The sequence below is a fragment of the Triticum aestivum genome, chromosome 2D, assembly GCF_018294505.1.
Source record: "Triticum aestivum cultivar Chinese Spring chromosome 2D, IWGSC CS RefSeq v2.1, whole genome shotgun sequence".
NCBI classification, from domain to species: Eukaryota; Viridiplantae; Streptophyta; class Magnoliopsida; order Poales; family Poaceae; genus Triticum; species Triticum aestivum.
Window position 1 is genome coordinate 323694205 of NC_057799.1, and position 18784 is coordinate 323712988.

Sequence of the window (18784 nt, forward strand, 5' to 3'; positions counted from 1 at the left end):
GAAATCACTTTAGGAGATCACTTTTATGGAAATAGTAGCTTCTAGAAATCTTTTACATTCGGCCGTGGGAGGCACTTTATGGAAATCACTTTATGCGACCTTGGCCTTCTTGGCCGAGGAGGGACCCGGCGGGCGGCCGCGGCCCTGGGGCATGCCGGTGGTCGCCTTGGCGACGGCATCCTTGACGGCGTCGGCCATGGGATCCTTAGCCTTGGGCGGGCGGCCCCGGCCGCGCTTGGGCGTGTTGGGGTCCTTGGGCGCCGCCTTCGGCTTGGGCGGGCGGCCGCGGCCGCGCTTTGCCGGGGTGGCGGAGGGAGCGTCAGCCTTGAGGTAGTTGTTCTTGACGAAGGCGAGCTTGCCGGCCTCCTTCATGCTGGCGAGGTTGGCCGTGAGGAGGGAGGCGTGCGCCGAGGGGAGGCCCTCGTACTTCTCCTCGATGTAGCTGGAGATGGCGGCCTTGCTCGAGCCGTTCTTGTCGCCCAGCGCCTCGATAATATTATGGTTAATTATTCTCAGTGGCACACCGAAAGATCTACTAGTAAAAAGGTTCATGCGATAGAAGAGATTAATGTTTTGAGTGGAAAGATGGATGAACTTCTGAAATTGTTTGCTAATAAGAGTGTTTCTTCTGATCCTAATGATATGCCTTTGTCTACTTTGATTGAGACTAATAATGAATCTATGGATGTGAATTTTGTTGGTAGGAACAGATTTGGTAACAACGCGTATAGAGGAAACTTTAATCCTAGGCCGTTTCCTAGTAATTCCTCTAATAATTATGGTAATTCCTACAGCAACTCTTATGGAATTTTTTAATAAGATGCCCTCTGATTTTGAGACTAGTGTTAAAGAATTTATGATTTCTCAAAAGAATTTCAATGCCTTGCTTGAAGAAAAATTGCCTAAGATTGATGAGTTGGTTAGGAACGTGGATAGAATTTCTCTTGATGTTGATCTTTGAAACTTAGATCTATTCCTCCTAAGCATGATATCAATGAGTCTCTCAAAGCTATGAGAATTTCCATTGATGAGTGCAAAGAAAGAACTGCTAGGATGCATGCTAAGAAAGATTGCTTCGTAAAAGCGTGTTCTTCTAGTTTTCATGATAATAGGGATGAAGATCTAAAAGTGATTGATGTGTCTCCTATTAAATCTTTGTTTTGCAATATGAATCTTGATAATGATGGGACTGGAGATGAGTCAACTTTACTTAAAAGGCGTCCCAATGATTCGGAGTTTTTAGATCTTGATGCAAAAATTGGTAAAAGTGGGATTGAAGAGGTCAAAACTTTACATAGCAATGATCCCACTATTTTGGATTTCAAGGAATTTAATTATGATAACTACTCTTTGATAGATTGTATTTCCTTGATGCAATCCGTTCTAAATTCTCCTCATGCTTATAGTCAAAATAAAGCTTTTACCAAACATATCGTTGATGCTTTAATGCAGTCTTATGAAGAAAAACTTGAATTGGAAGTTTCTATCCCTAGAAAACTTTATGATGAGTGGGAACCTACTATTAAAATTAAGATTAAAGATCATGAATTCTATGCTTTGTGTGATTTGGGTGCTAGTGTTTCCACGATTCCAAAAACTTTGTGTGATGTGTTAGGTTTCCGTGAATTTGATGATTGTTCTTTAAACTTGCACCTTGCGGATTCCACCATTAAGAAACCTATGGGAAGAATTAATGATGTTCTTATTGTTGCAAATAGGAATTATGTGCCCATAGATTTTATTGTTCTTGACATAGATTGCAATCCTACTTGTCCTATTATTCTTGGTAGACCTTTCCTTAGAACGATTGGTGCAATTATTGACATGAAAGAAGGAAACATTAGATTCCAATTTCCGTTAAGGAAAGGCATGGAGTACTTTCCTAGAAAGAAAATTAAATTAACTTATGAATCTATTATGAGAGCCACTTACGGATTGCGTACCAAAGATGATAATACCTAGATCTATTCTTGACTTTATGCCTAGCTAGGGGCGTTAAACGATAGCGCTTGTTGGGAGGCAACCCAATTTTATTTTTGTTTATTGCTTTTTGGTTCTGTTTAGTAATAAATATTTGATCTAGCCTCTGGTTAGATGTGGTTTTATGTTTTAATTAGTGTTTGTGCCAAGTGAAACCTATAGGATCTTCTTGGATGATAGTTATTTGATTTTGCTGTAAAAATTAAAAACTTTCTGCTCACGAAAACAATTGTTAAAAATCACCAGAACATGATAAAATACTGATTCCAATTGCAGTAGATCAATAATCAAATTATCTAGGTCGTCCTATTTTGGTAGATTTTTCTGAGTTACAGAAGTTTGCGTTAAACTCCGCCTATGTTGTCTCAACATAGCCGGTCCCAAGCCCGGGTAAAGGAGGAGAGTTGTGATAGGCTTGGCGAGGCAACGTAAAAACTCAGCCACTCTTATGGAGATGAAACCCAAAAGATTTTCGTTGGGGGGTAACCCTCTCAGTGACGCGCCACTTCGGAACCCGGGTGTGGTGGAAAATGGGCAAGGGCCGGGCCGTCACCCCCCAGGTGGCGCGCCGTATCTTGATCCGGATACGGTGGCAAGTGAGCGAGGATCGGGTCGTCGCATCCTTAGTGGCGCACTACATCGGCGCCCGGATGTAGTGGAAAATGAGCAAGGGTCTTCGCATTTGACTCGACGAGTGCGAAGGGTAAGGAAGCTAGCCGAGCCTAGGAGGATTCGCTTAGGTAGCTGGAACGTAGGGTCTCTGATAGGGAAGCTTCGGAGCTAGTTGATGCAGCGGTGAGGAGAGGTGTTGATATCCTTTGCGTCCAAGAAACCAAATGGAGAGGACAGAAGGCGAAGGAGGTGGAGGATACCGGCTTCAAGCTATGGTACATGGGGACGGCTACAAACAGAAATGGCGTAGGCATCTTGATCAACAAGAGCCTCAAGTATGGAGTGGTAGATATCAAGAGACGTGGGGACCGGATTATCCTTGCCAGCTGGTAGTTGAGGACTTGGTTCTCAATGTTATCAGCGCGTATGCCCCGCAAGTAGGCCACAATGAGAACACCAAGAGGGAGTTCTGGGAAGGCCTGGAAGACATGGTTAGGAGTGCACCGATTGGTGAGAAGCTCTTCATAGGAGGAGACCTCAATGGCCACGTGGGTACATCTAACACAGGTTTTGAAGGGGCGCATGGGGGCTTTGGCTATGGCATCAGGAATCAAGAAGGAGAAGATGTCTTAAGCTTTGCTCTAGCCTACAACATGATTGTAGCCAACACCCTCTTTAGAAAGAGAGAATCACATCTGGTGACACTTAGTAGTGGCCAACACTCTAGCCAGTTTGATTTCATCCTCTCGAGAAGAGAAGATAGGCGTGCGTGCCTAGACTGTAAGGTGATACCTGGAGAGAGTGTTGTACACCAGCATAAGCTGGTGGTTGCTGACTTCCGCTTTCAGATTCGTGTCCAGCGGGATAAGCGGGCCAAAGTCGCTAGAACGAAGTGGTGGAAGCTCAAGGGGGAGATAGCTCAGGCGTTCAAGGAGAGGGTCATTAAGGAGGGCCCTTGGGAGGAAGGATGGGATGTGAACAATGTGTGGATGAAAGATGGCGACTTGCATTCGTAAGGTAGCCCTAGAGGAGTTTGGAGTGTCCAGGGGAAGGAGAAGCGAAGATAAGGATACCTGGTGGTGGAATGATGATGTCCAGAAGGCGATTAAAGAGAAGAAAGATTGCTTCAGACGCCTATACCTGGATAGGAGTGCACACAACATAGAGAAGTACAAGATGGCGAAGAAGGCCGCAAAGCGAGCTGTTGGTGAAGCAAGAGGTCGGGCGTATGAGGACCTCTACCAATGGTTAGGCACAAAGGAAGGCGAAAGGGACATCTATAAGATGGCCAAGATCCGAGAGAGGAAGACGAGGGATATTGGCCAAGTCAAATGCATCAAGGATGGAGCAGGCCAACTCTTGGTGAAGGACGAGGAGATTAAGCATAGATGGCGGGAGTACTTCGACAAGCTGTTCAATGGGGAGAATGAAAGTTCTACCATTGAACTGGACGACTCCTTTGATGAGACCAGCACGCGTTTTGTGCGTCGAATCCAGGAGTCTGAGGTCAAGGAGGCTTTAAAAAGGATGAAGGGAGGCAAGGCGATGGGCCCGGATTGTATCCCCATTGAGGTGTGGAAAGGTCTCGGGGACATAGCGATAGTATGGCTAACCAAGCTTTTTAACCTAATTTTTCGGGCAAACAAGATGCCAGAAGAATGGAGACGGAGTATATTAGTACCAATCTTCAAGAACAAGGGGGATGTTCAGAGTTGTAGTAATTACCGTGGAATTAAGCTGATGAGCCATACAATGAAGCTATGGGAGAGAGTCATTGAGCACCGCTTAAGAAGAATGACAAGCGTGACCAAAAACCAATTTGGTTTCATGCCTGGGAGGTCGACCATGGAAGCCATTTTCTGGGTACGACAGCTTATGGAGAGATATAGGGAGCAAAAGAAGGACTTGCATATGGTGTTCATTGACTTGGAGAAGGCCTATGATAAGATACCGCGGAATGTCATGTGGTGGGCCTTGGAGAAACACAAAGTCCCAGCAAAGTACATTACCCTCATCAAGGACATGTACGATAATGTTGTGACAAGTGTTCGAACAAGTGATGTCGACACTGATGACTTCCCGATTAAGATAGGACTGCATCAGGGGTCAGCTTTGAGCCCTTATCTTTTTGCATTGGTGATGGATGAGGTCACAAGGGATATACAAGGAGATATCCCATGGTGTATGCTCTTTGCGGATGATGTGGTGCTAGTTGACGATAGTCGGGTGGGGGTAAATAGGAAGTTAGAGTTATGGAGACTAACCTTGGAATTAAAACCGAGTACATGATGTGCGGTTTCAGTACTACTAGGTGTGAGGAGGAGGAGGAGGTTAGCCTTGATGGTCAGGTGGTACCTCAGAAGGACACCTTTCGGTATTTGGGGTCAATGGTGCAGGAGGATGGGGGTATTGATGAAGATGTGAACCATCGGATCAGAGCCGGATGGATGAAGTGGCGCCAAGCTTCTGGCATTCTCTGTGACAAGAGAGTGCCACAAAAGCTTAAAGGCAAGTTCTACAGGACGGCGGTTTGACCCGCAATGTTGTATGGCGCTGAGTGTTGGCCGACTAAAAGGCGACATGTTCAACAGTTAGGTGTGGCGGAGATGCGTATGTTGAGATGGATGTGTGGCCACACGAGGAAGGATCGAGTCTGGAATGATGATATAAGAGATAGAGTTGGGGTAGCACCAATTGAAGAGAAGCTTGTCCAACATCGTCTGAGCTGGTTTGGGCATATTCAGCGCAGGCCTCCAGAAGCTCCAGTGCATAGCGGATGGCTAAAGCATGCGGAGAATGTCAAGAGAGGGCGGGGCAGACCGAATTTGACATGGGAGGAGTCCATTAAGAGAGACCTGAAGGATTGGAGTATCACCAAAGAGCTAGCTATGGACATGGGTGCGTGGAAGCTTGCTATCCATGTGCCAGAGCCATGAGTTGGTTGCGAGATCTTATGGGTTTCACCTCTAGCCTACCCCAACTTTCGTGGGACTAAAGGCTTTGTTCTTGTTGTTGTTACAGAAGTTTGCGTTAGATCCAGATTACTACAGACTGTTCTGTTTTTGACAGATTCTGTTTTTCGTGTGTTGTTTGCTTATTTTGATGAATCTATGGCTAGTATTGGAGGTTATGAACCATAGGGAAGTTGGAATATAGTAGGTTTAACACCAATAGAAATAAAGAATGAGTTCATTACAGTACCTTAAAGTGGTGGTTTGTTTTATTTCGCTAATGGAGCTCATGAGATTTTCTGTTGAGTTTTGTGTTGTGAAGTTTTGAAGTTTTGGGTAAAAATTTGATGGATTATGGAATAAGGATTGGCAAAAGCCTAAGCTTGGGGATCCCCAAGGCACCCCAAGGTAAAATTCAAGGACAACCAAAAGCCTAAGCTTGGGGATGCCCCAGAAGGCATCCCCTCTTTCGTCTTCGTCCATCGGTAACTTTACTTGATGCTATATTTTTATTCACCACATGATATGTGTTTCGCTTGGAGCGTCTTGTATGATTTGAGTCTTTGCCTTTTAGTTTACCACATCATCCTTGCTGTACACACCTTTTGGGAGAGACACACATGAATCGGAATTTATTAGAATACTCTATGTGCTTCACTTATATCTTTTGAGCTACATAATTTTGCTCTAGTGCTTCGCTTATAGCTTTTTAGAGCATTGTGGTGGTTTTATTTTATAGAAATTGTTGATCTCTCATGCTTCACTTATATTATTTTGAGAGTCCTTTAGAACAACATGGTAATTTGCTTTGTCTATAAAATTAGTCCTAATATAATAGGCATCCAACTTGGATATAATAAAAACTTTCATAAAAGGTGCATTGAATACTATGAGAAGTTTGATACTTGATGATTGTTTTGAGATATGAAGATGGTAATATTAGAGTTGTGCTAGTTGAGTAGTTGTGAATTTGAGAAATACATGTGTTGAAGTTTGAAAGTCCCGTAGCATGCACGTATGGTAAACATTGTGTAACAAATTTGAAGCATGAGGTGTTCTTTGATTGTCATCCTTATGAGTGGCGGTCGGGGATGAGCGATGGTCTTTTCCTACCAATCTATCCCCCTAGGAGCATGCGCGTAATGCTTGGTTTTTGATACTTGTAGATTTTTCCAATAAGTATGTGAGTTCTTTATGACTAATGTTGAGTCCTTGGATTATACGCACTCTCACCTTTCCATCATTGCTAGCCTCTTCGGTACCGTGCATTGCCCTTTCTCACCTTGAGAGTTGGTGCAAACTTCGCCGGTGCACCCAAACCCCGTGATACGATACACTCGTCACACATAAACCTCCTTATATCTTCCTCAAAACAGCCACCATACCTACCTATTATGGCATTTCCATAACCATTCCGAGATATATTGCCATGCAACTTTCCACCGTTTCATTTATTATGACTATCTTCATCATTGTCATATTGCCTTCCATGATCATGTAGTTGACATCGTATTTTTGGCAAAGCCACCATGCATAATTTATCATACATGTCACTCTTGATTCATTGCTCATCCCGGTACACCACCGGAGGCATTCGTATAGACTCATATTTTGTTCTAGTATCGAGTTGTAATCATTGAGTTGTAAATAAATAGAGGTGTGATGATCATCATAAATAGAGCATTGTCCCCAAAAAAAGAGAAAGGCCAAAGAAGGAAGGCCCAAAAAAAGAAGAGAAATAAAAAGGGACAATGCTACTATCCTTTTTTCCACCCGTGTGCTTCAAAGTAGCACCATGATCTTTATGATAGAGAGTCTCTTGTTTTATCACTTTCATATACTAGTGGGAACTTTTCATTATAGAACTTGGCTTGTATATTCCAACAATGGGCTTCCTCAAATGCCCTAGGTCTTCGTGAGCAAGCAAGTTAGATGCACACCCACTTAGTTTCTTTTGTTGAGCTTTCATACATTTATAGCTCTAGTGCATCCGTTGCATGGCAATCCCTAGTCCTTGCATTGACATCAATTGATGGGCATCTCCCTAGCCCATTGATTAGCCGCGTCAATGTGAGACCTTCTCCTTTTTTGTCTTCTCCACATAACCCCCATCATTATTTTCTATTCCACCTATAGTGCTATATCCATGGCTCACGCTCATGTATTGCGTGAAGGTTGAAAAAGTTTGAGATTACTAAAGTATGAAACAATTGCTTGGCTTGTCATCGGGGTTGTGCATGATGAGAGCACTCTTGTGTGACGAAAATGGAGCATGACCAAACTATATGACTTTGTAGGGATGAACTTTCTTTGGCCATGTTATTTTGAGAAGACATAATTGCTTAGTTAGTATGCTTGAAGTATTATTATTTTTATGTCAATATTAAACTTTTGTCTTGAATCTTTCGGATCTGAAAATTCATGCCACAATAAAGGAAATTACATTGAAAATTATGCTAGGTAGCATTCCACATCAAAAATTCTGTTTTTATCATTTACCTACTCGAGGACGAGCAGGAATTAAGCTTGGGGATGCTTGATACATCTCCAACTTATATATAATTTTTGATTGTTCCCTGATATTATATTATCTGTTTTGATGTTTAATGGGCTTTATTATACACTTTTATATTATTTTTGGGACTAACCTATTAACCGAAGGCCCAGTGCAAATTGCTGTTTTTTTGCCTATTTCAGTGTTTCGCAGAAAAGGAATATCAAACGGAGTCCAAACGTAATGAAACCTTCGGGAGAGTTATTTTTGGAACAAACGTGATCCAGGGGACTTGGAGTGGACATCAAGAAAGAAGCAAGGAGGCCACGAGGAAGGGAGGCGCGCCTGCCCGCCCCCTGGGCGCGCCCCCACCCTCGTGGGCCCCTCGCAGCTCCACCGACCTACTTCTTCCTCCTATATATACCCATATACCCTGAAAACATCCAGGAGCACCACGAAACCCTATTTCCACCGCCGCAACCTTCTGTACCCGTGAGATCCCATCTTGGGGCCTTTTCAGTCGCTCCGCTGGAGGGGGGTCGATCACGGAGGGCTTCTACATCAACACCATAGCCTCTCCGATGATGTGTGAGTAGTTTACCACAGACCTTCGGGTCCATAGTTATTAGCTAGATGGCTCCTTCTCTCTCTTTGGATCTCAATACAAAGTTCTCCTCGATTCTCTTGGAGATCTATTTGATGTAACTATTTTTGCGGTGTGTTTGTCGAGATCCGATGAATTGTGGGTTTATGATCAAGATTATCTATGAACAATATTTGAATCTCCTCTGAATTCTTTTATGTATGATTTGTTATCTTTGCAAGTCTCTTCGAATTATCAGTTTGGTTTGGCCTACTAGATTGATCTTTCTTGCAATGGGAGAAGTGCTTAGCTTTGGGTTCGAACTTGCGTTGCTCGATCCCAGTGACAGTAGGGGAAACAACACGTATTGTAGTGTTTCCATCGAGGATAAAAAGATGGGGTTTATATCATATTGCTTGAGTTTATCCCTCTACATCATGTCATCTTGCCTAATGCGTTACTCTGTTCTTATGAACTTAATACTCTAGATGCATGCTGGATAGCGGTCGATGTGTGGAGTAATAGTAGTAGATGCAGAATCGTTTCGGTCTACTTGTTGCAGACGTGATGCCTATATACATGATCATGCCTAGATATTCTCATAACTATGCACTTTTCTATCAATTGCTCGACAGTAATTTGTTCACCCACCGTAATACTTATGCTATCTCGAGAGAAGCCACTATTGAAACCTATGGCCCCCGGGTCTTTTCTCCGTCATATAAGTTTCCAATCTATTTTTACTTTGCAATCTTTACTTTCAATCTTTATCATAAAAATACCAAAAATATTTATCTTAGTATCTCTATCAGATCTAACTTTTGCAAGTGGCTGTGAAGGGATTGACAACCCCTTTATCGCGTTGGTTGCAAGGTTCTTATTTGTTTGTGTAGGTACGAGGCGACTTGCGTGTAATCTCCTACTGGATTGATACCTTGGTTCTCAAAAACCGAGGGAAATACTTACGCTACTTTGCTGCATCACCCTTTCCTCTTCAAGGGAAAACCAACGCAAGCTCAAGAGGTAGCAAGAAGGATTTCTGGCGCCGTTGCCGGGGAGATCTATGCCAAGTCAAGTCAAGTCAAGACATACTAAGTACCCATCACAAACTCTTATCCCTCGCATTACATTATTTGTCATTTGCCTCTCGTTTTCCTCTCCCCCACTTCACCCTTGCCGTTTTATTCGCCCTCTTTTCCGTTTGCTTTTTCCTTTGCTTGCTTCTTGTGTGCTTGTGTGTTGGATCGTTCGTCACGATGGCTCAAGACAATAATAAATTGTGTGACTTTTCCAATACCAACAACAATGATTTTCTTAGCACTCCGATTGCTCCTATTACCGATGCTGAATCTTGTGAAATCAATGCTGCCTTGTTGAATCTTTTCATGAAAGATCAATTCTCCGGCCTTCCTAGTGAAGATGCCGCTACCCATCTAAACAACTTTGTTGATTTGTGTGATATGAAAAAGAAGAAAGATGTGGATAATGATATTGTTAAATTGAAGCTATTTCCGTTTTCGCTTAGAGATCGTTCTAAAACTTGGTTTTCGTCTTTGCCTAAAAATAGTATTGATTCATGGAATAAATGCAAAGATGCTTTTATCTCTAAGTATTTTCCTCCCGCTAAGATCATCTCTCTTAGAAACGACATTATTAATTTTAAGCAACTAGATCATGAGCATGCTGCACAATCTTGGGAAAGGATGAAATTGATGATACGTAATTGCCCTACACATGGTTCAAATTTATGGATGATTATACAAAAAGTTTATGCCGAATTGAATTTTGCTTCTAGAAATCTTTTACATTCGGCCGTGGGAGGCACTTTTATGGAAATCACTTTAGGAGAAGCTACTAAACTCCTAGATAATATTATGGTTAATTATTCTCAATGGCACACCGAAAGATCTACTAGTAAAAAGGTTCATGCGATAGAAGAGATTAATGTTTTGAGTGGAAAGATGGATGAACTTATGAAATTGTTTGCTAATAAGAGTGTTTCTTCTGATCCTAATGACATACCTTTGTCTACTTTGATTGAGAATAATAATGAATCTATGGATGTGAATTTTGTTGGTAGGAACAATTTTGGTAACAACGCGTATAGAGGAAACTTTAATCCTAGGCCGTTTCCTAGTAATTCCTCTAATAATTATGGTAATTCCTACAGCAACTCTTATGGAAATTTTTAATAAGATGCCCTCTGATTTTGAGACTAGTGTTAAAGAATTTATGATTTCTCAAAAGAATTTCAATGCCTTGCTTGAAGAAAAATTGCCTAAGATTGATGAGTTGGTTAGGAACGTGGATAGAATTTCTCTTGATGTTGATCTTTGAAACTTAGATCTATTCCTCCTAAGCATGATATCAATGAGTCTCTCAAAGCTATGAGAATTTCCATTGATGAGTGCAAAGAAAGAACTGCTAGGATGCATGCTAAGAAAGATTGCTTCGTAAAAGCGTGTTCTTCTAGTTTTCATGATAATAGGGATGAAGATCTAAAAGTGATTGATGTGTCTCCTATTAAATCTTTGTTTTGCAATATGAATCTTGATAATGATGGGACTGGAGATGAGTCAACTTTAGTTAAAAGGCGTCCCAATGATTCGGAGTTTTTAGATCTTGATGCAAAAATTGGTAAAAGTGGGATTGAAGAGGTCAAAACTTTACATAGCAATGAACCCACTATTTTGGATTTCAAGGAATTTAATTATGATAACTATTCTTTGATAGATTGTATTTCCTTGATGCAATCCGTTCTAAATTCTCCTCATGCTTATAGTCAAAATAAAGCTTTTACCAAACATATCGTTGATGCTTTAATGCAGTCTTATGAAGAAAAACTTGAATTGGAAGTTTCTATCCCTAGAAAACTTTATGACGAGTGGGAACCTACTATTAAAATTAAGATTAAAGATCATGAATTCTATGCTTTGTGTGATTTGGGTGCTAGTGTTTCCACGATTCCAAAAACTTTGTGTGATGTGTTAGGTTTCCGTGAATTTGATGATTGTTCTTTAAACTTGCACCTTGCGGATTCGACCATTAAGAAACCTATGGGAAGAACTAATGATGTTCTTATTGTTGCAAATAGGAATTATGTGCCCGTAGATTTCATTGTTCTTGACATAGATTGCAATCCTACTTGTCCTATTATTCTTGATAGACCTTTCCTTAGAACGATTGGTGCAACTATTGACATGAAAGAAGGAAATATTAGATTCCGATTTCCGTTAAGGAAAGGCATGGAGCACTTTCCTAGATAGATAATTAAATTACCTTATGAATCTATTATGAGAGCCACTTACTGATTGCATACCAAAGATGATAATACCTAGATCTATTCTTGCCTTTATGCCTAGCTAGGGGCGTTAAACGATAGCGCTTGTTGGGAGGCAACCCAATTTTATTTTTGTTTCTTGCTTTTTGGTTCTGTTTAGTAATAAATATTAGATCTAGTCTCTGGTTAGATTTGTTTTTATGTTTAATTAGTGTTTGTGCCAAGTGAAACCTATAGGATCTTCGTGGATGATAGTTATTTGGTCTTGCTGAAAAAATCAGAAACTTTCTGCTCACGAAAACAATTGTTAGAAATCACCAGAACGTGATAAAATACTGATTCTAATTGCAGTAGATCAATAAATAAATTATCTAGGTCTTACTATTTTGGTATATTTTTCTGAGATACATAAGTTTGCGTTAGATCCAGATTACTACAAACTGTTCTATTTTTGACAGATTCTGTTTTTCGTGTGTTGTTTGCTTATTTTGATGAATCTATGGCTAGTATCAGAGGTTCTGAACCATAGAGAAGTTGTAATACAGTAGGTTTAACACCAATATAAATAAATAATGAGTTCTTTACAGTACCTTAAAGTGGTGGTTTGTTTTATTTCGCTAACGGAGGTCATGAGATTTTCTGTTGAGTTTTGTGTTGTGAAGTTTTCAAGTTTTGGGTAAAGATTTGATGGATTATGGAATAAGGATTGGAAAAAGCCTAAGCTGGTGGATGCCCAAGGAACTCCAAGGTAAAATTCAAGGACAACCAAAAGCCTAAGCTTGGGGATGCCCCGGAAGGCATCCCCTCTTTCGTCTTCGTCCATCGGTAACTTTACTTGATGCTATATTTTTATTCACCACATGATATGCGTTTTTCTTGGAGCGTCTTGTATGATTTGAGTCTTTGCTTTTTAGTTTACCACATCATCCTTTCTGTACACACCTTTTGGGAGAGACACACATGAATCGGAATTTATTAGAATACTCTAAGTGCTTCACTTATATCTTTTGAGCTACATAATTTTGCTCTAGTGCTTCACTTATATCTTTTTAGAGCACGGTGGTGGTTTTATTTTATAGAAATTGTTGATCTCTCATGCTTCACTTATATTATTTTGAGAGTCCTTTAGAAAAGCATGGTAATTTTCTTTGGCTATTAAATTAGTCCTAATATAATAGGCATCCAACTTGGATATAATAAAAACTTTCATAAAAGGTGCATTGAATACTATGAGAAGTTTGATACTTGATGATTGTTTTGAGATATGAAGATGGTAATATTAGAGTTGTGCTAGTTGAGTAGTTGTGAATTTGATAAATACTTGGGTTGAAGTTTAAAAGTCCCGTAGTATGCACGTATGGTAAACGTTGTGTAACAAATTTGAAGCATGAGGTGTTCTTTGATTGTCATCCTTATGAGTGGCGGTCGGGGACGAGCGATGGTCTTTTCCTACCAATCTATCCCCCTAGGAGCATGCGCGTAATGCTTGGTTTTTGATACTTGTAGATTTTTGCAATAAGTATGTGAGTTCTTTATGACTAATGTTGAGTCCTTGGATTATACGCACTCTCACCTTTCCATCATTGCTAGCCTCTTCGGTACCGTGCATTGCCCTTTCTCACCTTGAGAGTTGGTGCAAACTTCGCCGGTGCACCCAAACCCCGTGATACGATACACTCGTCACACATAAACCTCCTTATATCTTCCTCAAAACAGCCACCATACCTACCTATTATGGCATTTCCATAACCATTCCGAGATATATTGCCATGCAACTTTCCACCGTTTCATTTATTATGACTATCTTCATCATTGTCATATTGCCTTCCATGATCATGTAGTTGACATCGTATTTTTGGCAAAGCCACCATGCATAATTTATCATACATGTCACTCTTGATTCATTGCTCATCCCGGTACACCACCGGAGGCATTCGTATAGACTCATATTTTGTTCTAGTATCGAGTTGTAATCATTGAGTTGTAGATAAATAGAAGTGTGATGATCATCATAAATAGAGCATTGTCCCAAATAAAAAAAGAGAAAGGCCAAAGAAGGAAGGCCCAAAAAAAGAAGAGAAATAAAAAGGGACAATGCTACTATCCTTTTTTCCACCCGTGTGCTTCAAAGTAGCACCATGATCTTTATGATAGAGAGTCTCTTGTTTTATCACTTTCATATACTAGTGGGAATTTTTCATTATAGAACTTGGCTTGTGTATTCCAATAATGGGCTTCCTCAAATGCCCTAGGTCTTTGTGAGCAAGCAAGTTGGATGCACACCCACTTAGTTTGTTTTGTTGAGCTTTCATACATTTATAGCTCTAGTGCATCCGTTGCATGGCAATCCCTATTCCTTGCATTGACATCAATTTATGGGCATCTCCCTAGCCCGTTCATTAGCCGCGTCAATGTGAGACTTTCTCCTTTTTTGTCTTCTCCACATAACCCCCATCATTATTTTCTATTCCACCTATAGTGCTATATCCATGGCTCACGCTCATGTATTGCGTGAAGGTTGAAAAAGTTTGAGATTACTAAAGTATGAAACAATTGCTTGGCTTGTCATCGGGGTTGTGCATGATGAGAGCACTCTTGTGTGACGAAAATGGAGCATAACCAAACTATATGACTTTGTAGGGATGAACTTTCGTTGGCCATGTTATTTTGAGAAGACATAATTGCTTAGTTAGTATGCTTGAAGTATTATTATTTTTATGTCAATATTAAACTTTTGTCTTGAATCTTTCGGATATGAACATTCATGCCCCAATAAAGGAAATTACATTGAAAATTATGCTAGGTAGCATTCCACATCAAAATTTCTGTTTTTATCATTTACCTACTCGAGGACGAGCATGTATTAAGCTTGGGGATGCTTGATACGTCTCCAACGTATCTATAATTTTTTATTGTTCCATGCTATTATATTATATGTTTTGGATGTTTAATGGGCTTTATTATACACTTTTATATTATTTTTGGGACTAACCTATTAACCGAAGGCCCAGTGCAAATTACTGTTTTTTTGCGTATTTCAGTGTTTCGCAGAAAAGGAATATCAAACGGAGTCCAAACGGAATGAAAACTTCGGGAGAGTTATTTTTGGAACAAACGTGATCCAGGGGACTTGGAGTGGACGTCAAGAAAGAAGCGAGGAGGCCACGAGGCAGGGAGGCGCGCCCCCACCCTCGTGGGCCCCTCGCAGCTCCACCGACCTACTTCTTCCTCCTATATATACCCATATACTCTGAAAACATCCAGGAGCACCACGAAACCCTATTTCCACCGCCGCAACCTTTTGTACCCATGAGATCCCATCTTGGGGCCTTTTCCGGCGCTCCGCTGGAGGGGGAATCGATCACGGAGGTCTTCTACATCAACACCATAGCCTCTCCGATGATGTGTGAGTAGTTTACCACAGGCCTTCGGGTCCATAGTTATTAGCTAGATGGCTTCTTCTCTCTATTTGGATCTCAATACAAAGTTATCCTTGATTCTCTTGGAGATCTATTTGATGTAACTCTTTTTGCGGTGTGTTTGTCGAGATCCGATGAATTGTGGGTTTATGATCAAGATTATCTATGAACAATATTTGAATCTTCTCTGAATTCTTTTATGTATGATTTGTTATCTTTGCAAGTCTCTTCGAATTATCAGTTTGGTTTGGCCTACTAGATTGATCTGTCTTGCAATGGGAGAAGTGCTTAGCTTGGGTTCAATCTTGCGTTGCTCGATCCCAGTGACAGTAGGGGAAACGACACGTACTGTATTGTTGCCATCAAGGATAAAAAGATGGGGTTTATATCATATTGCTTGAGTTTATCCCTCTACATCATGTCATCTTGCCTAATTCGCTACTTTGTTCTTATGAACTTAATACTCTAGATGCATGTTGGATAGCGGTCGATGTGTGGAGTAATACTAGTAGATGAAGAATCGTTTCGGTCTACTTGTTACGGAAGTGATGCCTATATACATGATCATGCCTAGATATTCTTATAACTATGCACTTTTCTATCAATTGCTCGACAGTAATTTGTTCACCCACCGTAATACTTATGCTATCTCGAGAGAAGCCATTAGTGAAACCAATGGCCCCCGGGTCTATTCTCCATCATATAAGTTTCCAATATATTTTTACTTTGCAATCTTTACTTTCAATCTTTATCATAAAAATACCAAAAATATTTGTCTTATTATCTATATCAGATCTCACTTTTGCAAGTGGTCGTGAAGGGATTGACAACCCCTTTATCGCGTTGGTTGCAAGGTTCTTATTTGTTTGTGTAGGTATGAGGCGACTTGCGTGTAGTCTCCTACTGGATTGATACCTTGGTTCTCAAAAACTGAGGGAAATACTTATGCTACTTTGCTGCATCACCCTTTCCTATTCAAGGGAAAAACCAACGCAAGCTCAAGACGTAGCATGTAACACCCCCGGTGTCATGCTACAATAACCCTCTGTGATTAAAGCTGATCATTTTGCTAAATAGTGCTTGATCACCTTCGGTTCAAATATCATTTGAAATTTCCACATTGAAATGAAATTCAATTTGCAAGTGAGATATGGAGTTGCACCAAAGTTTCTGCAATATAGTTCATCATTTAGCCAAAATTCCATAACATTTAATTGTTAAACAACATCACCTAAGCGCTAAGATTGACTGTAGCAATTATTACAATGCAATTTCAGCATTTTTAAGTGCTATCTTATTTGTGAAAAATGAAAATGGATTCCTCTAGCCTCCAAACTTTTTGTGGCACTGCCTAAAAATGCAAACTATTTAATAGGCTAAGTCCCACATTTTTCTCAACTCTTGTGGTTACCCTAAATAGTCATTTTCTATCTCTGTTTTTAAATAAAAGAGGAAATAGAAAATAGAAAAAAGAGAGAAAGGGCCACCCCCCACTGGGCCAACCGACCGAGCTGGCCACTACGCCACCAGGCCGGCCCGCACCGTCGCCCAGCCGGCCCACCCCGCTCCCACCTTATCCCCCACCCGATAGAAACCCTAACCGCTACCCCCCACTCCCCTCGATCCCCCATGTCTCTCGCTCCCTCTCCCCTCCCCCCGATCCAGATCGGGGGCAGCGAACACCGACGACCGCGCCACCTCGCGCCCCACCGCCGTCCTTCTCGCCTCCTCCCCTCCCTATCTGGGAGCCCCAACGCCGCGCCCGACCCGCCATTCGCCGCCCGGAGACCCCCCCTCGCCGGACGCCTCGCAGCTCCTCCATCGTGCCCCCGTTGCCTCCCCCTCGTCGGTCGACGCTTGCTGACACCGCGCCCGTCGCTCGCCACCAGCGGCTGACGCCGCGCCCGTCGCTCGCCACCAGCGGCTGACGCCGCCTCACCGCCGGAATGCAATCGTCCCCGTCCTCCTCCCCAACGGCTCCAACGAGCCCGCTGCCAGACTTCTAGAGCACCGCCTCCTCCCTCTCTCCGTACTCTCTCGTGGTAGCCGTAGATGCCACCGACATGTTCGTGCTCCGGCTGCGGCCAATGGCCCAGTTCGCCCCGGCCGTCGCCGCTCGTACCGCTCGCCGCGCCCACGTGTTCCTCCCCCTGCGCCGCCTGAAGCGCGCCCCTGGCCGCTCGTCTGCGAGTCACCGCCGGCGGCTGCTGCCGCGCCCGGGCCCCGCTCTCCTGCCCGCAACCGCCGCTAGTCCCGCCGCTACCTGGACGGCCAGCCACGGCCGAGTCAGAGGTCATGCGCGCGTGCATGCCTTGTGAGGTTTATCTGTGCCCCTGGCCAGCGGGCCCCACTCGCTTAATTAGTAGCTGACACAATTAGTGCTAATCCCCTGCCTAATTAGTTAGTACTAAGTCCCATCACTATCAGTCTATGGCGTGTGGGCCCCTCTGTTAACTAAACTGTTAAATTAACTCTAGCATATAACTGAGTCAATGACAGCTAGGACCCACAATACACTATTCTTTTGGATAGGGTTGACTAGGTCAGCTGCTGACTTAGCAGTGGGGCCCCACTGTCAACCACACACGCATATCTCTGGGTACACTTTCTGTGTACCCATGGCTTTTAATATTTAATCTAATTTTCGAATTAAATTAAATCCAGAATTCTAGAATATTGTTAAATCTTTGAAAAATCATAGAAAATAATCCGTAGCTCGGATGAAAATGTTTTCTACATGAAAATTGCTCAGAACGACGACATGGATCCGAATACGCAGCCCGTTCGTCTGCCGTACACCCCTAGGATAGCGAACATGCAACCTTTCCCCTCCGTTTCATCTGTCCGAAAATGCCAAACTTCGGGAAAGCATTCCCAGATGTTATCCCCTTCGCCGGTATCATGTAGCGCCACGTTAGAACACGTCTAGCTTTGCATGTTGTCCTGTTATGCTCTTGCTTGCTATGTATTTACTGTTTCTTCCCCCTCTTCTCTCAGGTAGACCCCGAGACCGCTGCCGCTATGATCGACTACGTCGACGACGACCCCCTTCTTCCCTTTCAGCGGAGCTTCCAAGCAAGCCCCCCCTTTGATCATCCCGATATCGCCCATTCCATTCTCTCATGCTTGCATTAGATTTTGCTACTTTTATTGTTTGCTCCTATTCTGATGCATAGCCTGTTTATTGTAACCTGTTGTTGTTACCTACCTGCTTATCCTAAACTGTTTAGTATAGGTTGGGTAGAGACCCATCAGAGACCCCCACTTTGTCCCGACTGCCCCGCTGGATTATCAGAAGACCCGATCAACGGGATCGAAGACCAGGCCCCGGCACCGCACATCACTTTCCCCTTAGTTGCTCGACACTACTGGGTTACAATCGAGTGCCGACGGTCGGACCTCTACAACACTTCTGATGTTAACCATGTAGTATAGCTATTCGGTCGTGGTCATCGAGGGTGATTC

General features: G+C 42.4%; 1 protein-coding gene across 1 annotated transcript; it reads right to left on the reverse strand.

Annotated features, from left to right (window-relative positions):
• Positions 1 to 90: 90 nt before the first annotated feature.
• On the reverse strand, positions 91 to 17616 carry LOC123055779 (HMG-Y-related protein A-like). Its single transcript, XM_044479642.1, has 2 exons — positions 17353 to 17616; positions 91 to 486 (listed from the first exon to the last, which is right to left on the reverse strand). The coding sequence occupies exons 1-2, from the start codon at positions 17614 to 17616 to the stop codon at positions 91 to 93; spliced, it is 660 nt and encodes a 219-aa protein (XP_044335577.1).
• Between the last annotated feature and the right edge of the window lie 1168 nt (positions 17617 to 18784).